Source organism: Malurus melanocephalus, unplaced genomic scaffold (genome assembly GCF_030028575.1).
Source record: "Malurus melanocephalus ecotype Western Australia unplaced genomic scaffold, MMel_1.1 scaffold_5, whole genome shotgun sequence".
NCBI lineage: Eukaryota > Metazoa > Chordata > Aves > Passeriformes > Maluridae > Malurus > Malurus melanocephalus.
Window position 1 is genome coordinate 5,315,166 of NW_026623237.1, and position 21,528 is coordinate 5,336,693.

Sequence of the window (21,528 nt, forward strand, 5' to 3'; positions counted from 1 at the left end):
TTATCCTATTTATTGCTGCTTTCCCTTGTGAAAGGGGCACAATCTTTCTCCTAAGATGTTGCCTTTCTCATTGTTAAGCTTTCTGCTTCCTGTCCCTTTTCTGTGTTATGACATTGTAGCACGTTATACTTTCTAACATACTATATTTTGAGGCAAACTAAGATTGTAAAGTCATAATGCTCTGTTGGCCCAAAAAGTTTTTCGGGATGTTCCAGTGCTCTTCCAGCATAACTTGCTATTAAAAACATTTGTCTAGCTGTGGATCCCTGTGGGGAGAATTTTCCTTTTAATCATGAGAGAACCTAGGTGAYAGATACTGCCTGAAAGCAGTTGATTTCACTTGCCAATGGAAATGTTAACTGGGCTGCTTTGGGCAGCAAGCTCTTGTTTTCCTCCTTAATTCTGCTAGAAATTTTGAAGCTTGAGGTGAATGAATAAAGAAAGTTTGATATTGTTGGTTGAAAAGGTGGGTGTCAGGAGTGCTTCTTCCAGAACCCTCTTGCCAGGTTTGTGTTAAACACTGTCAATACAGACCATAATTTGTAAGGARAAATCTGAATTTGGAATTGTAATAGAAGATCTAACAAGGAACAAATTGAAAGGCTATATTCCCCCTTGATTTCCTTCTTCCCTTTAAGGCTCAACCAAAGCCTTTTAAGGTTTGCTGCAGATTGAATAAAACCCTACTGTTGTCACTGATGAGGAATAATGGGATTATGTGAGGAAAGTTTTGCTTAAATAGTAGGAAAAAGTTTTATAACCATAAGATCAATTGGGCCACAGAACTGGCTGCCAAGAGGTGTGGTGAAATCTTTTTCACAGGAAATGTTCAAGTGAGAATTTGAAACTCAGCYATTTGCAAAGAGTTGGAGATACTGGAGTTTGCCATAGTACGTGGGTGTAGACTGATGTTTCGGAATTGCAAGAAGTTACAGTGTTTCCTTCTCAAGCTGAACAGTTGCATGAAGGTGTGCTGCTCTTCAATTAGATTAGTGCAACTCAGAGTTTTGGATTTTCTTGCCCTTAATTTGGTTTGGCTCCCATTGCATTCTGCTTCTAGTTCAGTGTTCTAAAATGGGGAATAGAAAACTTCTGTTAGCATCCTTCAGCCTGTCTGGATGCTGTATCTGGTATGCCGTTTCTTAGATTTTAGCATGTTCCTAAAAGTCTGTGAGAAAATATGGTAGGAATAAAGCCTGTGAAGAAAAGCAGCAAAACCATTCTTGGTTTTAATGCTTCTGTAGTGATGGCTAATTAAATTATTCCAAGGTGGCACATGTGCATTGGATTTCAGTCAAATCTGACAGTAATGCAATAAAATTCTCTCATTTATTTCACTTCTGGTTGTTTGTCAAGTTGAACAGTTGGTTTTGTTGGTGAATTAAAAGACTCCTTAATGAGTCTCCGACTGTCAGTGTTAGAGATAGGATGCTGGATTGAGCTGACCAACGGTTTGGCTCAGTAGTGCATTTCATGTACTCTTATGTAAGACTTGTTCTCATTTCTAGCAAAAATATTATTTGGTCATAGCACAGTTACTGGGAAGTTGGAGGAGATCGAAGCTCAAATGCATGAGTAGGGAAATTTGCAAATTCCAGTTGGGAAATTTAGAAGMAGCAGGAGGAAGGAGTTTATGAAACCAAGCTTGTTTGATAATGAACATGCTATGCTCAGATGTAAAATCAGCCATCGGTAGCAGTGTGTGATAGGTCAAAATGTTTTTGTGCAAAAACAAGCATGAAGCCAGGACGTTATTCTTCCCCCTGAAGAATACATAGGAGGATAATCCTCCTGTTTCTTGAGATGTATCTCCGTGGCTTTCTACAGGAAACAAGACAGACCTACAAAACCGATGACTTGCAGAGGAAAGATTTTGCTATGAATGAACACTTTCAGTAACCAGGGACAAAAGACTGACTTAAGGAAAATGAACTTCCTTACTCAGCATCATAGCTTCAAAATATTATTTAGATGGTCGGTTGAGCCGAACAAGAAAAAGTTATCTTTGTCTGCATTATCCCTTTATGGTGGTCAAGACTTSTTGGGGAGACTAAAAAGAATTCTCTCTCTTTTCATGCAACAAACCAAATATATGAGTATGAGGCATTTATTATTAATGCTGGAGTGAGTCTCATACTGTTGAACTGGTGGAGCTCAAGTGGAATTYATTTATCTTTCATTAAGGAAAACCATCCTTGGAATTAGGAACTGATCAGAGAAGATCCTGAACAGAAGATTAAKGGTGATCAGCACCATTAGCCAAAAACAGAGTTGCTTTCGTGGCTAATAAGTTTCTGCATATAATAACCTCTTTGGTAAATATTCAACTGGAATTAATCCTAAATAGATTAAATACAAAGGCCACCAATGTTATTTGTCTAGTCTTTTTCTCCTTCTTCTCCTGATGTTCAAAAAATTATGGTGAAATATCAATATGTATGCAGAAATTAGACCAAAAGYATTCCTGTGCTAAATACTCCCTGAACACTAAATACCCCTGTCAGCTGGCTAACAGGGGGACATGCAGCCTCTGGGGACAACTGCCAGCAGCCTTTCARTATATAAAGGAGCTTATAAGAAAGGTGGAGAAAGGCCTGTCATGACAGAACAAGGGCCAAAGTGTTTAAACTGTAAGATGCTAGATATAGATTGGATAAAAGAAAGAAGGTTTTTTATTATGAGGGTGGACAATCTCTGAAACAGGCTGCCCAKAGAAGTTATGGATGCCTCACCCTGGAAATGTTCAAGGCCAGGTTGGATGGAACTCTGAGCAACCTGGTTGAGTGGAAGGTTTCCTGCCCATGGCAGGGGKGTTAGAACTTGATGATCTTTAAGATCCCTTCCAACCCAAAACATTCTGTGATTCTRTGAATGTGTGACATTCACCATGCAGAGGTAGCTGATGAGCAAGGTCATCTCTGCTGCTTTCTTAGACCATACTGGCAAATATCAAGGTCATCTGCTTTTATTCAAATAATAGGTTGTTTAAAAAACCCTTTTTGTAATTAGGTGAGCATTATATTCCTGTCACTATTCTTCATCTCTTTATTATGAGTGCCCCAAATTTCTAACAACGTTGTCTGAAAAAAACCCTTCTTGAAGCAAATATATAGCASATCAAAAGAAGACTGTGTGCATATCCTATGAACACTATGCACAGTGGTGCAATAAATTAGATTATRTCCTCTAACTCAGCTTGCTGTTCTGTTTCAGTCATTGTTAAATGAGCTAGACCGAAGCATGGGGCGATACCGAGATGAAGTAAACCTCAAAACAGCCATCATGTCCTTTATCAATGCTGTTCTGAATGCAGGTGCTGGCGAGGTGAGTCACTGCCCTGGAAATTCCTTCTAAAATGCTATGTTTAAATTAGTTTACCTTGGCAAAAGTTGGTAGATATTAAGTCACAATTCTTATGGTAGTGAGTGGATATAGTTTGTGGAAAATAATCCTTAATTGTTGAAATCAGTGTTATGTCTTCCATATTCTTTCATTTTGAGCTTCTTCAATATCACATAGACCGCTTACACTGAAGTGATTACTTTGGGTTGTTKATTGGTTGGCTGCTTGGTTTCTTGTTGTTTGGTTGGTTTTTTTGTTGTTTTGGTTGTGGTGCTTTTCTGTTTCTTTGTTTTAAGAACTGCAAAGCATTTACCTTTTTATTTCAACTTTTTTAGAAAATATTTTGGTTTACCTTCAGAAATGTTGGGAAATGTTGTTTTGACTCAAAGCTAAGCTCAAAGCATTTTAATTTAAAAATATCAAAGACAGACATTTCAGAAAAAAAMCCCAGTGTTTTACTTTTGTTAACAAGACTTCCTTTTTGAGTCTGGAGGATAGTTTAAACTGATTTATTTCATGAAAAGTGTTACTCTTGTGGCATTGGTCTTTTTTTCTTTTTTGTTAAACCACAACAGAAAACAAGCTCATGAGAGCTGCCTGACAATGTATTTGTCTCTATCTGTGGGAATCCTGTAACATCCCACTGAATAGATGTCAGACAGTCTGTCAGAGAATGTGATTTTATGCAAATGGTTTTATGATAAATAAACAGAAAAATTAGGAGGGAGACTGCAATACTGTTCATCTGTAACCAGGACGGGAACCTCCAATGGACTAGTAGGAAAAACACTAATAACTTGTGCTGCTTATGGACCAAATGGAGTGTGCTGTCCTTACGACTGCGTATGCAAAATTCATAGTACTGTTAAGCGAAATGGAGGCAAAGCTTTTTTACTGACTTTACTGGAATTAATCATCTTGTGACTTTGGTGTCAGGATAGAGGATACTGAAAAGGGAAGAACTGAAATTTTAAGTATTTYTTTTTAAATGTGATCGACAGCTTTTGAAAACAAATAACTTGGTTTCCCCCATTTTTAAGGACAATTTGGAGTTCCGATTGCACCTCAGATATGAGTTTCTAATGCTGGGAATTCAACCCATCATTGACAAGCTCAGAGGACACGAGAATGCCACACTGGACAGGTAAAACATATTTTCTGAGAACAGCTGCTGATGAACAGAAAGACTTCTTAGAAATTCTTCTCTATTTGAGACAGGTGTCTCTGTCTCTTTCTAAGACTGAGTCACTTAGAAAAGAAAAAAAAGAAAAAAATTATCCTTAAAATTATCATCATCAGATAAAGTAGGAGACTTACATGCTAAGTTGGCAGGAGCTGTGGCAGAGACATCCTCAATTGCTTTCCTTCTCAGCTGGGGATGACAATCAGAATGAAAAATGCAAAAAATGTTCTAATTCTTTTCTCTTGTAGCAAAACTGGAACAAAAGCCTGTCCTGGTAGAGGGAGGGAAGCCACTAGTTCATTGACTTCATTGAGACTGAGTATGTGTGGTTTAAGTGCAGGTTCTGAGTTTCCAAGTTGTATGTCCACAGTTTGCTGCAGAGCAGGAACAAGGAATATCACTTTTGCTCTACAACATTATAAGCAACAATTAGAGAATCTGTCCTATAGGTAATCTGTGTTCCTTTGGACAGTAACCAGCAGTGTTTAGGAGGGGTATGGGACACTTTTGGATCTTACAAGTTAGACAAGAAGGTGATAGCAGAGGTTTGAGAGGATCTCAGATGCCTGGATTACACAGACTCTTGTACCAGATCTATACAGGAGAATGTGCCACAGCCTTTGTCCACATCATCCACTGTGCTTCATTCTCTATGTAAGACAAGTCCACGTGGTCAAATGTGTCACTCACCAGGTCACCTGGATCCAGACATGGTCATGCTACTGTGTTTATCAATAGGCATATCTGGAGACCGTTGTGAACTGATCCACTGAATGCATCTCTGCYCCACTGTTAAAAAGAAACAACGGGTTAATGATCTAAGAGCTGGCTAACGAGTATGGTGTGGACCTTTTAGAAATGTATTATCCCTGCAGGCATTGCATTGATCAAAACCAGAATATCCCTTTCCTATTTTATGTTTATTTTTTKCACCTTACCTCAGCTCAGTGACTTAGCACAGGAGTTTCAGAGCATGTACACCTTTGCCAGCCTTTTTTTTGGCCCGTCACTGACCCCCTTGCCTTGCATCCCTGTGACAACACTTCATGTAAAAAAGGCTTACCAATTTCCACATGTTCTAGCTCAGCTGGGGTAGGTATTGTTTAGTTTAAGTCTGAATCATGCAATGAACATTGGCAGATGTTTTGTTTTTGTGTTTCCGCTTAGACATTTAGATTTCTTTGAGATGGTCAGAAATGAAGATGACCTGGAGCTTGCCAAGAGGTTTGACCTGGTAAGTTTGTCTTTGGAGTACCTGACCTTGAAAAAGCTGAACTTGTGTTCACTTGGGATGCTCAGTGTAACTTCTCTTCGTGCTCCCTAAAACTGGTGTTTGATGCTGAGAGTGGCTGATGTGTTTTTTTCCATTGTTTCTCGTTGAGCAAGTAGGAGGTTTGTGGTGTGTGAACAATGAAAACAGTGATCACACAAAAGGCTTCTGCAGAGTATCTTTGATAAAAACTTCTTTCTTTTGTTTGGCTGAGTATKCAGGGGTAAAGGAGGTTCTCAACCCTGCTCTCAGATTCTCAGTCCTGATGATCTGGATGCAATCTCGTTTCAGACATCCCCTTTGCAGTACTGTGGGTGAAGTTTGGGCTATTTTCTGATACTCTTCCCAAGATTACATGATACTTTGCTCATGATTGTTGTCCTGTGGAGAGGATCAGTATTTTAGAATATATGGATTTTAAAGATGAACATAAAACAAAGACAGCCTCTGGCATCAGTAAAAAGCTATAGGGTCCTGAATGGTTTAGTCTCCTCTTTCTTCATGAACAGCCCTTGCTGCCCACTGATACAGAACAGTCCCTTTCTTGCTTAGCTTCTACTATTTGTGCTACAAGGACCCAATGTTTTGCTTGCTCCAGAACAGCTCTTGGTGGCTTTGCGTGCCTGCCGCCTTTCTAGTCCTTTACTTTGGGGATCTTTTCCATGCTGAGTAGGGATGACAATGGTGGTGTCAAAGACCCCTGGAACCTGCAGCTGGGTGTATCAGGAGACTTTGCAGTCGTCCAGTTGCCGGAAATTTGCCTTTGTATTGATTTGGTCTTTCACAGTTAATCAGGCTTTCACTGTGGATGGTTTTTCTTTTCACTCACTTCAGATCCACATTGATACAAAAAGTGCCTCACAGATGTTTGAGCTGATCAAGAAGAGATTGAAGCACACGGACGCCTATCCCTATTTGTTATCCATCCTCCAGCACTGCTTGCAGATGCCATGTGCGTATGTCAATTCACAGATCTCCAGAGCAAGGGGTATTGGAGAACTGGGTGAAGCTTTGGTGTAGGTACAAGTTCACAGATACCTGGGCTCACACTGCTCTTGTTTCCCATTTAGCACTTGGCTGTGGCTGATGAACTTGGTAACTTACACTGACTCTATCCAGCAAATTTTTCTCACAATACTTAAGGGCAGCAGTTTGACCTCTCCACACTTGCAAATAAAATTAAATAGCTGAGACATTCCAGTTAGTCACTGGCAGAGCTTTTAATGATTTTAAATTAGAAGCTTTAAAAAAGAGCCCTTGTGCTATAGATCAGGGARTTCCCAGAAATAGATCTCATTTTGAATATTGAGAAAAAGAAACTGAGGATTTTTTGCTGGTGAAACAATACGGTACTAAAAGCTGTTCTGTCAMTGGGAAATTCTACAGTAAGTCTTCAGACAGATATCTCATGGCAGTGCATCAGTGAGAGCTCCTGAACTCAGAGTGAAAAATAATATTGGCACTTGTTTTCAAAGGAAATGATAAGAATCTTCTTGTTAACTGCAATAAAAGAATTCAGTTATGCACCTGTGCGTAAGAGTGAAACAGCAAGATCACTAAAGAACTGCCTGCCTTGGTCCTGTTTGGTGTGATGTGCTGGTCTTSCATTGCTTTCATCCATATGTGAGCAGTCAAACTAAGAAAAAGAAACATGAGGGAGATGTACTGTGCTGTGATTTTCAGAAAATAATGCAATATGTTCTAAGGTTCTCATTGGATTCAAGCCCTGCCATGCAGAAATTCAAGCAGTTCTTTGCCTCAGTGGCCTCTGATATTACTGCTTAGGACTGCACTTGAGCTTTATGTATTGACTGGGATTTTTGGTAGCAGAAGGACTAAATCCTGTTAGGCCAGGACAAGATTATACTGGAGCAGTTTCAAAGAATCTGAAGATCTRAGTTATCTAACTTAGAGAGCTAAGGTGAACTTCATGTTGCTCTGGCATCTATGGGATCTGTCACTTTGGTTTAATTTCTGTTCTTTATCTCCACACTTTCTGGTCATGTTTGTAGGAATTTTTAATGCCAGCTGAGTTTCACTGACCTGCAGATAACTAAGCATACAGATAGAGCATCTCATTGTTTTTACAGTGYCTGATCATGCTGTTACCTAGGTACCAAAAAGGCCCACAGCATCAAGCCCCAGAAAGTACTGAGTACTGGCTATCACAAAGGAATCCCTTTTATAGACATTTGAAGTTCAAGTTATAGAAAAGGGTTGCACAGCCTGAATGTGCAAATCAGGCACCAAACTGCCTGTGCCTATTATGTGCTGTTTCAATATGCCAGGTGTTTGTAAATAATCTTCTAGCAACAGTTCAGGGTTAGGCTTTGTGTTCTGTAATTCATTACATTCGGGATTGAGATGAARGGTGGGAAGGAAGGAATGCCAGCTTGTTGGCAGATCTGTGCACTTTGGCATTGGAAGTTCTCATAGGCTGGTCTTTTTCCCATACAGATAAGAGGAATGGAGGAAACTTCCAGCAGTGGCAGCTGTTGGACAGAATACTTCAACAAATTGTTCTTCAGGATGAACGAGGAGATGATCCAGATATAGCTCCATTGGAAAACTTCAATGTCAAAAATATCATTAAAATGTAAGCTGCATTATTCTTGTTTATTTCTGTTATACAGATACAAGGATGTGATCAATATGCTGGTGCTTAAGAAATAAAATACCRTATGTGAGGAGTTTCTTATTTCAACTTACAGCTTCTCATTGTCTTGTAAAATATTTAAGTCTTCTAAGTAGTTTCCTTCTAAGGACATCTTAGCTTGGCAGTATTTTCTAGCAAAGTCCTTGCCTTTGACTTCTACTTCTCGTAAATGTTAATCTGGTTAGAAGAACAGAAAAAAATGCTCATGATTTTATGGCAAGGCTTCCTTGTGTGCCTTTTTAATTCAGGATGCTCATGAASGCTTACTTTGATACTAAAAGATAAAAATAATACTGTGATCTCCATGTAGATCCTATTCCTCTCTAATGAGCACACAGTTTAGAAAGATTGCAAATAGGGGAAAGAAGTCCCCACTTAGCACACTCCCTCATAAAATGCCTGCTTGCTCTCACCTACAGACTTGGTTGCGGGCATTACCATTATTTTTTCCCATAGGATGCATCATTTGAGAAGTCTAGCTACATGAGCTGGCTCTCATCTCAACTTCCCTGTTCTCAGTCCTTTTTTAGCCAAACTTTTGGATTCTTCATTTCATCCAACTGCCTCTGCAGGTAATTCGTGGCCCATTACCCTTCCGAGTTATTCACTGAAAAGAGCATTTTATAGAACATAAGTCCTATATGAAACCAAATTCTCCTGTACTAAAAACTTTACAGTTCCTCTTGTTACAGGCATGAGCCAAAATCGAAACTGATTTCTTGTCATGGAAAAATACAGTGGTGTTGAGCTCTTTCTGTCCATTTGAATATCAGACTTCATTGTAGATTTCATGCCTGATCTTCCCTTTCTGCTCTCTCTCATAGCTACTCCTCATTGTGCATATCTAATCAATCCCCAGCATGCCCTGCATATTTCCTATCAGTAATAGGAAATAACTGTGCCAGTATGAGATATGAAAATTGCCCTGTTGCTGATATGTTACCCAATCCATAAATGTTCTTCCTCCTTGTAAGAAAAAAAAAATAGAACCACATAAAGTAGAAAAAACTATGGCAATCTGGTCTTATATTAAGGATGTGGTAATTTGTAATYCATAGCAGCTGTGATTGTTTTAGTGATGACTTCTCTTTTTCAGAATAAGTAGAYTTGGCACATTGAGGGCATTACCTGAAGATAGGAATGCATCAGGACTTTCTTCCCCAGCCATTCCTTCATCCCTTTTCATGACATTGAGTAACAAGGCATCRCATTTTATTAACTGTGGGTTAGGGATCAGAATCTGGATCCAGGAGGATCACTGGCGTGATCCTGTATAAACTTGTACACTCACCAGGTTGCCTTTTGCTGAGCACTATACATAACAGCCACTTGGCTTTCAACCTGGGTAGCTCAGAGAAAATTTAAATTATCTGATTTAATCTTTCAGGCTGGTGAATGAAAAYGAAGTCAAGCAGTGGAGGGATCAGGCAGAGAAGTTCCGGAAAGGTGAGTGCATCCCCTGTGCAGGGTCGGCAGAAACAGAGGCAAGACTGGTTCCAACTTTTCCTTTTGCATACATTTTGTGTCATGGTGAAYAGTTTATGTATTTCATAGGATGGGGGTTCCCTCAGTCCTCACATTAAGTGATTTTACACTCTAACTAAAACTTGGGCAYTGCTGTCTTGATCACTGAAGGTCATTGTCAAGACAGTCAGACTCTATTTTCTTTTTCTTGCTCTCATTATACATCCCTGCTTGAGCTGACAGATTTGTCAGCTTTGTTTCAGCATAACCTACATCTCCTCATGGACTGTTCCTGAGCTTTRTTTTGTCATGTTCCCCCTAGACCATGCTGAGCTGATGAGCAGGCTAGAGAAGAAAGAGCGGGAATGTGAAACAAAGACCCAGGAGAAGGATGAAATGATGAAGACACTGAACAAAATGAAGGACAAGCTGCAGAAGGAATCCCTGGAGCTGCGCCAGACCCGTGACCAGATGAATGATCTGGTGGCTCAACTTAATGAGTTCTCGGTATGAAACTGGGAGTCTTCCCTGTCTGTGTTTAAATGCTGCTAACTAGTGAATGATGAACAAAAGTGTATTGTGACTGAAGCACATCTGTGGTCATAATAGAGAATACTTAGAAGCTGCTCAGCTTTTAGCTGAGACCAAAGTCCCTGAGCTGGTGGTGTGGAATGGTTAATGCATGGGCTGCTCCATTCCTCCTCCTCAGCCACCTTCCTCACCGGAGCTGCTGAGGCACAAGTATCCTCCTCCAGCCATAATTTTTACTGCTGAGGGAGGTGGCCCTGGTTGTTGTTTCAGTGGAATAGAGAGAAACTTCCCTGATACAAAAGTATATTTAGGGAAGAAACAGGATTCCTGTCATGCTGCAAGAGCATCTGAACTGCCTTGGAGCGCTGCAAAAGTGACATTTGCAGATGCTCCCTCTGGCTTGGTGCTTCTTCTATCCCAGCAGTGTGCCTGAGCTGCAACTCACCACAACACAGCCCTGAGAAGTTAGACACTGCAGAAAGTGGATTCATTCCCTCCTCCCCTCTCCCACTTTGCACTAGTGGGGCCTAATGACAGGTATTCAGTGTTTCAAACCCTTAGCTTTTAAACACAGGAGTTCAAAAGTTCGTAAGACTGAACTTTTCTCTTTTTTCATACATAAGGAGAAAATAATACATTTTGGCTTATTTTACTAGCTCTCTGTTTTTTTGAGCCATTTATGGTTCCCTTTTTCAAGCTCTTCTCCACAACTCCAAGAGCTTGAAACTTTCTCTTAAATGAAAGCTGAGATTCCTCCCTTTATTRCATGGCTTTGAGTGCAGGAGGCTTTAAAGAAAACATCAAATATTTTGAGAGTCGTAATAAAATCACATCAGCTGGCAACATGGAGTTATTGTACATTTTAAACTGTTTGCTTTCTTTTTCTCTGTGTTTCTTGTTTTCCAGCAAGGGGGCAGCATTTCCTTCCCACCTCCGCCACCCCCTCCTCCAGGTGGCCCATTAGCTTTGTCSTCTTCTCACATGTCTGAGAATTTGCCACCATTGCCACCTCCTCTGCCTTTCTCCAGCTGTCCCCCTCCTCCTGCTCCACCACCTCCTCCAGGAGGACCTCCACCTCCACCAGGAGCACCACCTTTCTTCAGCATGGGCATGCCACCCCCTTCAACAACCACTTTTGGCACCGGTGGCCCCAGTCTGAAGAAGAAATCTATCCCGCAGCCTTCACATCCGCTGAAATCCTTCAACTGGGCTAAGCTGAGTGAGGTAAGAAACTTCATTACTCAATTAATTTATTTTCTGAGCATACCCCAGCATTGATTAATGCCATGAAATGCAAAGTGATAGAAGCAAGTGGCTTTCTGTGAGCTGTGGTCAGTAGGAGTCATTAATTGTCTTGAGGGAGTCTCCCCAGTTCTTCACATTCCCTGTGGTGAGCAAGGTGCTGGATAGATGGAGCTGCACAGATCTGGGCATGCAAATGATCTGCTCAGCAAAGCTGTCATGGGGCTCAGTACTTAAATCAGAGCTGGRCATGTCCAGGACTGGTGTGCCAGAGTTGTCCTCACTTGTGCACCAAGAAAAAGGATGACTGGAGCCAGTGTGGGCAAAATATGGTGAGAATCAGCTGGAAAATCAGCTGCCTCTCCTCTGGTAGGAGCCATCAGCTAGGGAGAAAGGTGTCCTGATTCTCCTCACTGTTTGTTCATGGCCATGAGGGAAACTGCATTTCTCCTTGAATGGTTAGAATTCTTGGTGATAAAACTCTGGATTGGCAAAAATAAATAAACAACCCAGAGGACTTGGATTCTTCCTGTTGCACTCATTTTCTTCTATCTTGGTTATGTCTCCTTCCTCTTGTCTTCTCTGTCTTCCCTCTCTTTTTCCTTCTTCTTTTCCCTCCCCTTTTCTTTAGGTCTTAATTTTTTTAACTGATTTAGAAAGAAAAAAAAAAGTGTCTGTGTTGAGTTTGGATTGCTGCCTAGAAACCCAGGTTCTCTTTTAGACTGAAACTCACCCAGGGCCCAACTCCGGCATTTGGAATGAGTGTCCAGGGACCTCTGGAATGCCACAAGAATTCTCTCTCCCCCTCTCCCCTTTTCTTTAAAATAAAGTGAAGTGAAATATTTGCTGCACCGTCTGTGCTTGTCTGTCAAGGCCACGTGGGGGGTGTGGGAGAGAATGTAAGGACGAGGATTTATTTTCCTTTGCAGAACATGGGACTTAGTGCTCTGAAGAAAAGAAATAATAACTAATATATGTATATATATGAATTTATATGAAAAAGAGAGAGTCACAGGTGTTTCTGTTTAGTGTACAGTAACTGTAGGCTTATCCTGCCCTCTGGATAAGAGTGAAGGCAGCTGTGCTAATAAAATTGAAGACCTGGGTGGTGAGATGGCYAAAAGACACAATTTTGAGGAAGGCAAAATAGTTGGGAAAAGGGGCATAGAGGTGGGGCCTTCATTTTGGGGTGTCTGCCAGTGTCAGTGTTTTGAACCTGTTACAGTCTCTGCAAGATGCAAAGGTTGTGGTGGCTGACACCGGTGGCTCATGTTGTTGCTTGGGTTGCACTTTGTTATGGAATTATTTAATTTCACTGACTGGTGGAAAAACAGATACATTTTGGTCATCTTCAACAGTTATCTGAGATTTCCTGCATCAGTACATATTTCAATATCAGAACATATTTCTGTTCACATGGATGTGAATCCTCTGAGCACAAAGTCACGAGTAGGCTGGCTGGACTTCATGCTGCCTTTTGTTGCCTTTGCTGCACCTCTGTGGTGTTCTCCTGAGCTGAACTGTCACAGTAGCCAGGGTTGAACGAATGAATGAGGACTCACAACAAGCACAGTGTTTGGGAGCACAACATCACAAGTTTCTGAGCCTGGAAAACTGAGGCTTAGAAGCGTGCATGGTACTTTTGTGGTTTGAGGTAGGGTTTAACTGCCAGTTTACATGAATACAATTTTTCCCCACAAAAACATTTTGGGGAACAGTACATGAAACCCAGCATGGTGAGGGAACATAGTGTTGGAAACAGCTGTTCATAAAGTTAGGGCTGCAAGCAGGTTRGATACGTTATTCAGCTCTTAGTTATCTCAGCATACTGTTTAGACCACCCTTCTCTAAGCAATTAGTATAGAGTYTCTGTCTAAAGGTTTCTCAAATGTGAAGATGATGGCAGGACTGAGGCACACGAKAGCAAACTCCTCTCTGTCCATGGGTCTGCCTCAAGGGAGTGAGGGAAAGCCAACAGAGGCCAAGAGGAGTGTGGACCGGACTGTGGCTGCAACTTTCTCCATAGTGGAATCAAGGGCTGTTCTCCAGAGCAGTTCATGTGGCAGCTTTTTTTCCAATGCTGATTTTGTCTTTGGAAGGAAGAACTGAGTTGTCTGCTGTTAGGGGAAATATCAAATATAGTCAAGCTCTTAGCAATGGACAATAACAGATTGTCCACTGTTCCCATGGACACCACAAAGAAAGGTTTACTGGGAAATCTGTGCTTCTAACAAGGAAACTCCAACAATCCACTAATTTCCATTGAGAGTTAAGGACTTTGTGCTAGCTTTGATGTGAGCTAATGATCAGTGGCAAAGCCATTTAGATGCATGGATGGGCTGAGTTCTGATGAAGTCCTTCTGTGCCATAGCTCCATTCATACAGCACTGTAGCATTGTCTGTGAATTCCATTCATGCAGCACTACAGTAGTGCTGGTGCCAAGGATCACTGTTTTTTAAGAAAAAGATATTGCAATATAACCACTGTAATATCCTGGAAAGATTCCTTTCTTTGTTTCTGGGCAGCAATGCTCTCTCACTCGAATTTTGCACAACACCAAAGGTCAATCAGGGATCAAAAATTTATGGTTAATTCAAGCAATGGATTGGTTTCAAGCACACTGGAAGTATGGATTAATAATTATCTCTTTAATAAATATAAACATATTGATTTTAAGTTCTCAGAATAAGTYAAATCAACCTTCAACTGCTCTGCTTGTTATCTCATGGCTGGAGAAGCAGCTTCCCATCAAATGTCCTGGTAATGGCTCTCATCAGTGATGTCAGAGAGGCTTTCTTTAGCCAGCCCTAAATAGAGCTGACTGAAATAGTTTCATAAGAAAGGTATTTTTTCTACATATCATATAGGAATTTTTTAAAAAACCCAAAATGCTCAAATACACACACACACMCCCCTCCCCCCAAAACCAGAAAACCCAAGCCCCCAAAACAGCCAGCCACATAAGCAGAAAAATTTCTTTTTGTCACTATTTTTTTAGTGTGTCTGTAATGTTATCAGTGATTCTGATTTCTGGAACTTTGTTCCTAAAAGCAGCCTTGAGGTTTATGGCATAAAAGGATGAAGGACTGTTGCTAAAGATTCAGAATTAATGGAAAGTGTTCTCCAAAATCTCAGTGTGAAGCTACTCATAATAGCTGTGGTGGTGCCTAGGTTTACGATGAGATAAAACAGCTGTCTCGATTAAAAAGCAGACTAAAAATACTGGTTTTGCTAGAAGTGGACTTTTCTTACATTAAAGAAACTATCTGAATTCAAGAGAAAAGTTTGGGAAATGTGCTTTGTTTGTGTCACTTTTCAGATTTATAATAGAATTCTGAATTAAAAATTTTAATTGCTCTAGCTTTCCTGGTTAATATTCTTACAAATATTAACCTACTAATAGGCAGGATTGCCTGCTCCAGTATTCACAGGACACTCATTGTTTCCATGGTTTCTCTGGACCTGCAGGTCAAATGAAAGTACTGTAACTTTTCACTCATGCTGTGAGATTACTGAAGCATGATGGACTTTGCTGGCTTTCAGAATATCATTATTTATCTATCAGGGTGAATAAAATCATCCTTTAGACATAGCAGAGGACAGCTAGATATGATTTGTGGCGCCCTGAGGCACTGACATTTTCTAATGTTGGTAGGTCTGTCAGCAAACTGGGATYCACTATAAAGGTGGGATGATGCAACTGCTACAGCGGGTGAATTGTTAAATAAAACGTACCAAAAACTCAACTGGATGGAGCAAATGCCTTGTCAGTACTTGTCCTCATAATAAGATGTTTCCTTACCTGRTATGTGTCACCCTTTTGTTAGAGGATGCTGGGAAGTGTAGGTCACAGGGTTTGCTTCTCAAAGTAAACCAAGACTTTCCAGAACAGAGGAACCATAGATCTTGGAAAACATACAGAATGAATAAATAATTGAATAACTAAATAAATAAAGATGGAGATAAAAACATTACAGACAAAATGACTGCYCCCTTTTTTTAAGGGTTTYTTTTTTYCYTTTWARGRMMRRRGRAAAAAAAAAGAATTAAARAATTTATTTTAAAATTGTTATTTAGGGACCATAAATATTTTTATGGTGCTGAGGGAATCATTTCTCATAGCAATCACATTATGCAAGTCTGTTTCTCTTAAAATGCTCTGTCTTCTCTGGCTGATGACAGGGAACTATCAGCCAGTTAATCCATAGCTGTGTAAACTGTGTATSAAAAGTTCAGTATCAGAAATCATCTGGCAGCAGCATGAAAATTTTCAAGCACACAGTTTATAGTAGGAATAGAAGGGACAGGCCCATTGAAAGTGTTATGTGTAACAAAGGTTGTTTGTATTTCTGCCTGCCTTGATTTTTCTTTGACTGCATTAGCCCTAAAATTGGATTGCTTTGGTCAAATTTCTCGTCCTGCTTCAAATTTGTCTTCCTGCCACAAGTAAYATACAAACCATCCTGTGTGGGACTGGATTCAACCTGGGTCTTAAAACGAATCTGAATTGAAGATAGAATCATTTTCACTGGGTTGTTTTCCTGGGAAGGTGAGGGAAGAGCTACTCTCTTATAGTCCCTTTCTGAGTCTCAGAACTTCCTGTTTTGGCACCTCTGCAGTTCATTCAGACTAGACTGTTCTGGAGGACATTTTCACTGTTCTTGCCATTAGTGAGGAAATGTCACTCTCGTGAGATTTTTGTGTCTGGACASGTAGATGGTCAAGACTCAGGAGTAGCTGTCTCTTGAGTCACATCCAGCCTCTGCCAAGCACAGCATACAGCTTTTTGGCATTCTCAGGGCTCAACCCCGTGATGACTCTAAGGACTCCTGTCAAGAAATATTCACCCTTTCTGTGTTTGATTGGACAGTCTGAAACAGTGAAACCTGGAGAACTGCTCTGCTGTTCAAATACATCCCTCAGGATTTATAATTCATGGTTTACAAAGCCAGCCTGGAAATTGAATGAGAATGATCACTCTGCCTGGATGCTTCTGGCTGAGATTGGCAGCAGAGTTCAGGGCTAGGATAAAATGAAAATTAATTTTGTCTCCTATTGCTTTGGCTGAGTTGAGCTTCCCAAAGTTGTTTGCCATGTTACAGTCACATATTCTGCCTCCTGTTGAAAGAAGAGCCACAGTGATTGCAGGGGATGATGCAATGCTGCTGATGAGCCTGCTCAGGGCTGGGTGCTGTTCCCATCTAGGATTTACTCTCACTGCAAATAGCACTGCAGACACCCCTCCTTACCCTCAGGCACTCAMAGGCTGCCTCTGGAGAGAGGGTGTTGGTTTTCCTCCACAGTGTCTGCCCTGCCAGGAATTTCCTCCAGAACACTTCACACTTTTATTTCCCCCTCATTTTTATCCTGGTCAGGTTTTTTTCCTTGCTCCTTGAGCCTTGTGGCTTAGCACATTTCCCTCATTCCTTTTGATGACTCTGAATGGGAAGTAGAGCCTGTTCCTAATTAGTTCTGATAATGAAGTGTTAACACACTTTTCTGTGTAGGTACAAGTCAGATACTTCGAGCTGGAACCTGTGTGAGGGTTTCATTGCTGTTGTTCCTGGCTTTCTTTGCATCAGTGTTCTGCTGGCTCTTCATCTCCTGGAATTTGCTTAGGTCTTTTTTTACAATTCCTTTTGTCCATTTCTTTTTTCTTTTAATCAGCATTTTCACTATTTTTCCAGTTGTTAAACTACAATAAATATGCACTTCATAAACTAAATGAACTGAAGAATAGCGATGTCAGGTGTGAAGAGCACCCAAGGCTTGTCCCACACAACATGAACCTTAAGAGTCAGTAGGGAGGAGAAGATAGTTTAATCTTTGTATCCTCCTGCCGGAAAGGATATCTGTCCTGAGAATGTCAGCAGGAGAACCAAGACTTTCACTTAGTTAAGGATGACTGCTGGTTAGGTTATTCAAGTACTACAAGAACCTATTTGTTCTGGGATTGGTGGASAGCAAGTAGGAGGGGATGTCTGTGCCTGTCTCCCTCCATGCTAATCATGAGCCAAACAGCTAGGATTCCTGGCATTCAGGAGGATGTRTCCTCACAAGGGTTGTGAACATTTCCAGTCACTGGGAATGGTGCTGTTTCAGGGGTCTGGGTATAGTTTGTGTCTATCTGACTTGACAAAGACCTCATGTAGGCAAGGGAGCTCATGTAATAGGAAACAATTAGACTTCAAAGACTAAAAGGCTTAAAAGGAAAATGAAATAAATTTTTAAACWACTTTCACAGGCAGACTGAATGAAAACCACACACCCTTTAGGCTTTACAAAAGAACCTGGCAACATTTGCAAGAGGGAAGATGTGTCTGGGCTTTGTCATGCATCAGTGCTTTTTGTAAGCCTTTTCCTCCTCATGGTAACRCTCCTTTCAGCATGACCAGGATCAATTGTTGTGTTAGACAGATGGCCACTCTTGAAAGGAAGTGTGCTGTGGGATCATGGATAATGCTTGAGATGTGGTCTGCTAGTCTTGGAATGTGCCTTTTCATTAGAGGCTTGCTGTGATGAAAAATACAATATAGTATGTTTAAAAACAAAACAAAAAAAAAAAATCCAGTCTTTTTTCTCCTTTGACTCATGAAACGAAGTGTGTCCTCTAAAATGACAGCAGTAGTAAATAGAAATGTGACCAGTGAGGAGAAGAGAATGATCTATCCAAATGGCGTTAGATTTTCTTAGCTAAATACTTTTCCTGTCTTGTTAAAATATGTCCTTTTCTTTTAGGAGAGGATCCATGGCACAATCTGGAATGAGATTGATGATTTAAAGGCATTCAAGGTGCTGGATCTAGAAGATTTTGAAAAGATGTTCTCTGCATATCAGAGACACCAGGTAGGAGTGAATTCTTCCATACCTTTTCAGTCTTGAATTTCTGGAGGAGAAAAGAGCACATGATGGTGGTCTGAGCCCTTGCCCACCTGCAGTCAGGCTGCATTATTTGATGCTCTGCCACTGTTCAAAAAAACTGAAGACCRAAAGAAGTTGTGACAGACACGTGGGGCTGTGTCTAATCTTCTGTTATGGACATACTTCATACTAAAGAGCAGCTCTCAGAGACAGCACCTACCGACAGGTGATGCTCAGTTAATGTCACTGGCCACTGACTCCCAAAAGCTCCAGAACTTTACATTTATATTTGCATATGAATCTCTCTGTTTCTCCCATTCATCCAARGAAAAAAAGGCTGTAGTTCCCTGAGTACTAAGCAAGGTGACTGTATTAACTGTCTCATTTTGTCAATTTTTACTTAAACAGCCAACTGCCTGAATTGGCTGGGTGACAGAAACTGAATTACAGATTATAGAACAAACAGCATACTTTAAAAGTGGCCATTTTTTAGAATGTCTTTTTTTCCTCCTCTTTTTCTTGGAAAGCAAGTCACTTTCAATCTGTCTATCTCTGCTGAATGCGATTTAGCAGCAGACAGGTTGTACTTTCACTCCTTGAACTCCCCCAGCTTTCCTTTGCTTTTGGAATATTTTCAATCCTTTGTATGCTGCAGAAGTGGATCATTATGCTGAAGTTTTAGGAAAAGACACAGACCCAATTGCCATAAACAACCTTTATGATTATTTCTTACAGTGATGATAAGTACTTCATTAACTTATTCAATATCTTAAAATTAACAATCYGACCCTTTGTCTTTGGATTTTCCATCTGGCCCCTTCTCTCTTTCATTTTTCTGTCTAATCCAATAAACATAATGAATAATTCTTCTGATTTACTAGCTCACAGCCACATAGATAAGCTTCAAAGAACGCGATGTTAACTGTTGCATGATGAGATTCCATTTCTCATTCTGCTTGTGCAAATTGCTGTTGCTGTTTCAGTGGGTCCCTCTCTCTTTCTGTAAATCCCATTCCTTGAAACAAGATTTTAGTTCACAGAGGGGAAGAAGGGCACAAGAAACTTCAGTGCTATTACAAAACTGGATTTAGACYCTGTCCATTCCAATGTTTCAGGTGCGAACATTGCAGCTTCCACACTAGAAATGACCTTGCAAAGATGCAAACATCTTGCTTYCTTTTGTCCCCAAAATCCAAAGCCAAAGCTATCCCGGTCTCAGTTAGAAGCACATTGTTTATGGCTGTGTTACCAATCACTGAAAAGCAGCCTGAGCTATTCAGCCGTAAACTAACCTGACCCTTACCCCTGCCTCCGTGAGTCTCCRAGCAGTACTCTTCCATCCTCATTAAACACACTTTATGRCAGTGGCTCCAGACACTACAGTAACACTTMTGTAAGCTACTTGTATTTTTGTGCRGTTAGACATCTTGCTGCCCTTCCAGCTTTTGTTGAGGTTTTTACATTGTTTTGGGGGTTTTCTTTCCCCCCTTAAACATTTTGTTATTTTATGTGATACTCTGTCTTACATCCATACTTGCTCCAGTGTGAACTGGATTCCAGTCAACAAGTCCTCATCAATTTTCTTATTTTTTAGAGACCAGGCAACCAAAATTGCTTTTGAATTAAAAATTTATGAGCATTTTTTCAGTTCACACTTAGTCTTTTCTCCTCTTTTACTTTTGGAAATATTCCACTCTGACCAAGTATGTGTTTACTCTGGGTTTGTGACTTTTAAACTTCATCCAAATGTCTGTAAAGAAAAATGTCAATGCAAAGCCCTGCTCTTTTGCATTTGAAATGTTGAATGAGTAGAGAAAAAGACATTTCTTTCTTTGCTGTTATTAACATGATGTTCATGTTTTTTCCAGTTCATTTACATTAAACAATTTTTCCATTTTCCCAATTTTGTTAATGACGCAGGGTCTCTTCTCCTCTCTCAAGCCCAATGTATCCTTTTTGGTGGCTATGAGGGAAAGCAAAATTGTCCAGTCTACAGAATGCTGGACCAAGAATTCTTACACCTGTCTTTTGACATTTACTCCAATCATACTGTGTAATATTGACCTTTTGATTCAGTATAGCTGATGTTTTCCTGGAATATTGGGTATGTTATGAAATAGTTGGAGTCTGTCATTCGGAAGTGCTGTAAGGCTTCTTTGGCCGTGACTGAGTGCTTCCAAAATACTACATTGGCTACAAGTTGTTAAAGGGTATAACGTGCCATTGAAAACAAGTTGTTGCTTATTACAGTTGTTTGTACCCACAAACTGTGCCTGTGCATCAGGAGAGGAGAACTGACCCTCAAGTTATAACCTTGGCACTTCTTTCAGTAAGGCTCTGGACTAGATTGTAAAGGTATTTAAGCATTATCCTAGTTAATATTTAAAGACCTAAGAGATTTATGATTTGGAGATTAAATTTATTCTTTTCAGAAAAGACCTAGGACTCTTAGTTCTCTGACATCTGCTGGTTTGAAATGTGGAAAGAAATGCTGAAATACCTTTGAACCATCTGGGCCACCATTACTTGCTAAGCATTGTATGCTCTTTGAAAACAGTATTTGTCTATATTCAGCTGCCTTGTTAAACTTGGTATCTTTCTCTGTGCTAATTTTTGGCATGTTTCCTTCTTCGTTATTTGTGACTGCTGCCTGCATAGGACCTGCTAACTAACCCCTCCTCCTGTAAGCAGGTGAGTATCATTGTCTGCTTCCTGATCCTCTTGCAGTGTGTGTGGGAAGGTGAAGTCCCGGACCATGCCATTATGGGGTCACAACTCAGCTCACGCTACTCTTTCATATACCTTTGCACTCTGCTTTCTTGATGGGGAAGGTGGCGCAAGAAATTCCTTTAACTGTGTCATCTCTGTGATAAGAAGTAGTTCTTGTTCTTTCACTTACTTATATCTCCCTGCTGATGTCTGTAGTCCCTTTGTTATGATCCTGAGGAAAAAAGACCAGGGACAAAGAAGAATGTGAA

At 40.4% G+C, this 21,528-nt stretch overlaps 1 protein-coding gene across 4 annotated transcripts in view; it reads left to right on the forward strand.

Annotated features, from left to right (window-relative positions):
• DAAM2 (dishevelled associated activator of morphogenesis 2) overlaps positions 1-21,528 on the forward strand; it is a 170,701-nt gene that overhangs the window by 115,110 nt on the left and 34,063 nt on the right. For 3 of the 4 annotated variants that reach the window (XM_057371013.1, XM_057371022.1, XM_057370996.1), the window contains exons 7-16: positions 3,214-3,324; positions 4,383-4,486; positions 5,693-5,759; positions 6,630-6,747; positions 8,253-8,391; positions 9,839-9,897; positions 10,238-10,422; positions 11,353-11,670; positions 18,428-18,535; positions 21,209-21,241. In XM_057371013.1, coding sequence (XP_057226996.1) covers positions 3,214-3,324; positions 4,383-4,486; positions 5,693-5,759; positions 6,630-6,747; positions 8,253-8,391; positions 9,839-9,897; positions 10,238-10,422; positions 11,353-11,670; positions 18,428-18,535; positions 21,209-21,241 — 1,242 coding nt within the window. The remainder of the gene's footprint in view (positions 1-3,213; positions 3,325-4,382; positions 4,487-5,692; positions 5,760-6,629; positions 6,748-8,252; positions 8,392-9,838; positions 9,898-10,237; positions 10,423-11,352; positions 11,671-18,427; positions 18,536-21,208; positions 21,242-21,528) is intronic. The other variant, XM_057371006.1, reaches the window with a different exon arrangement.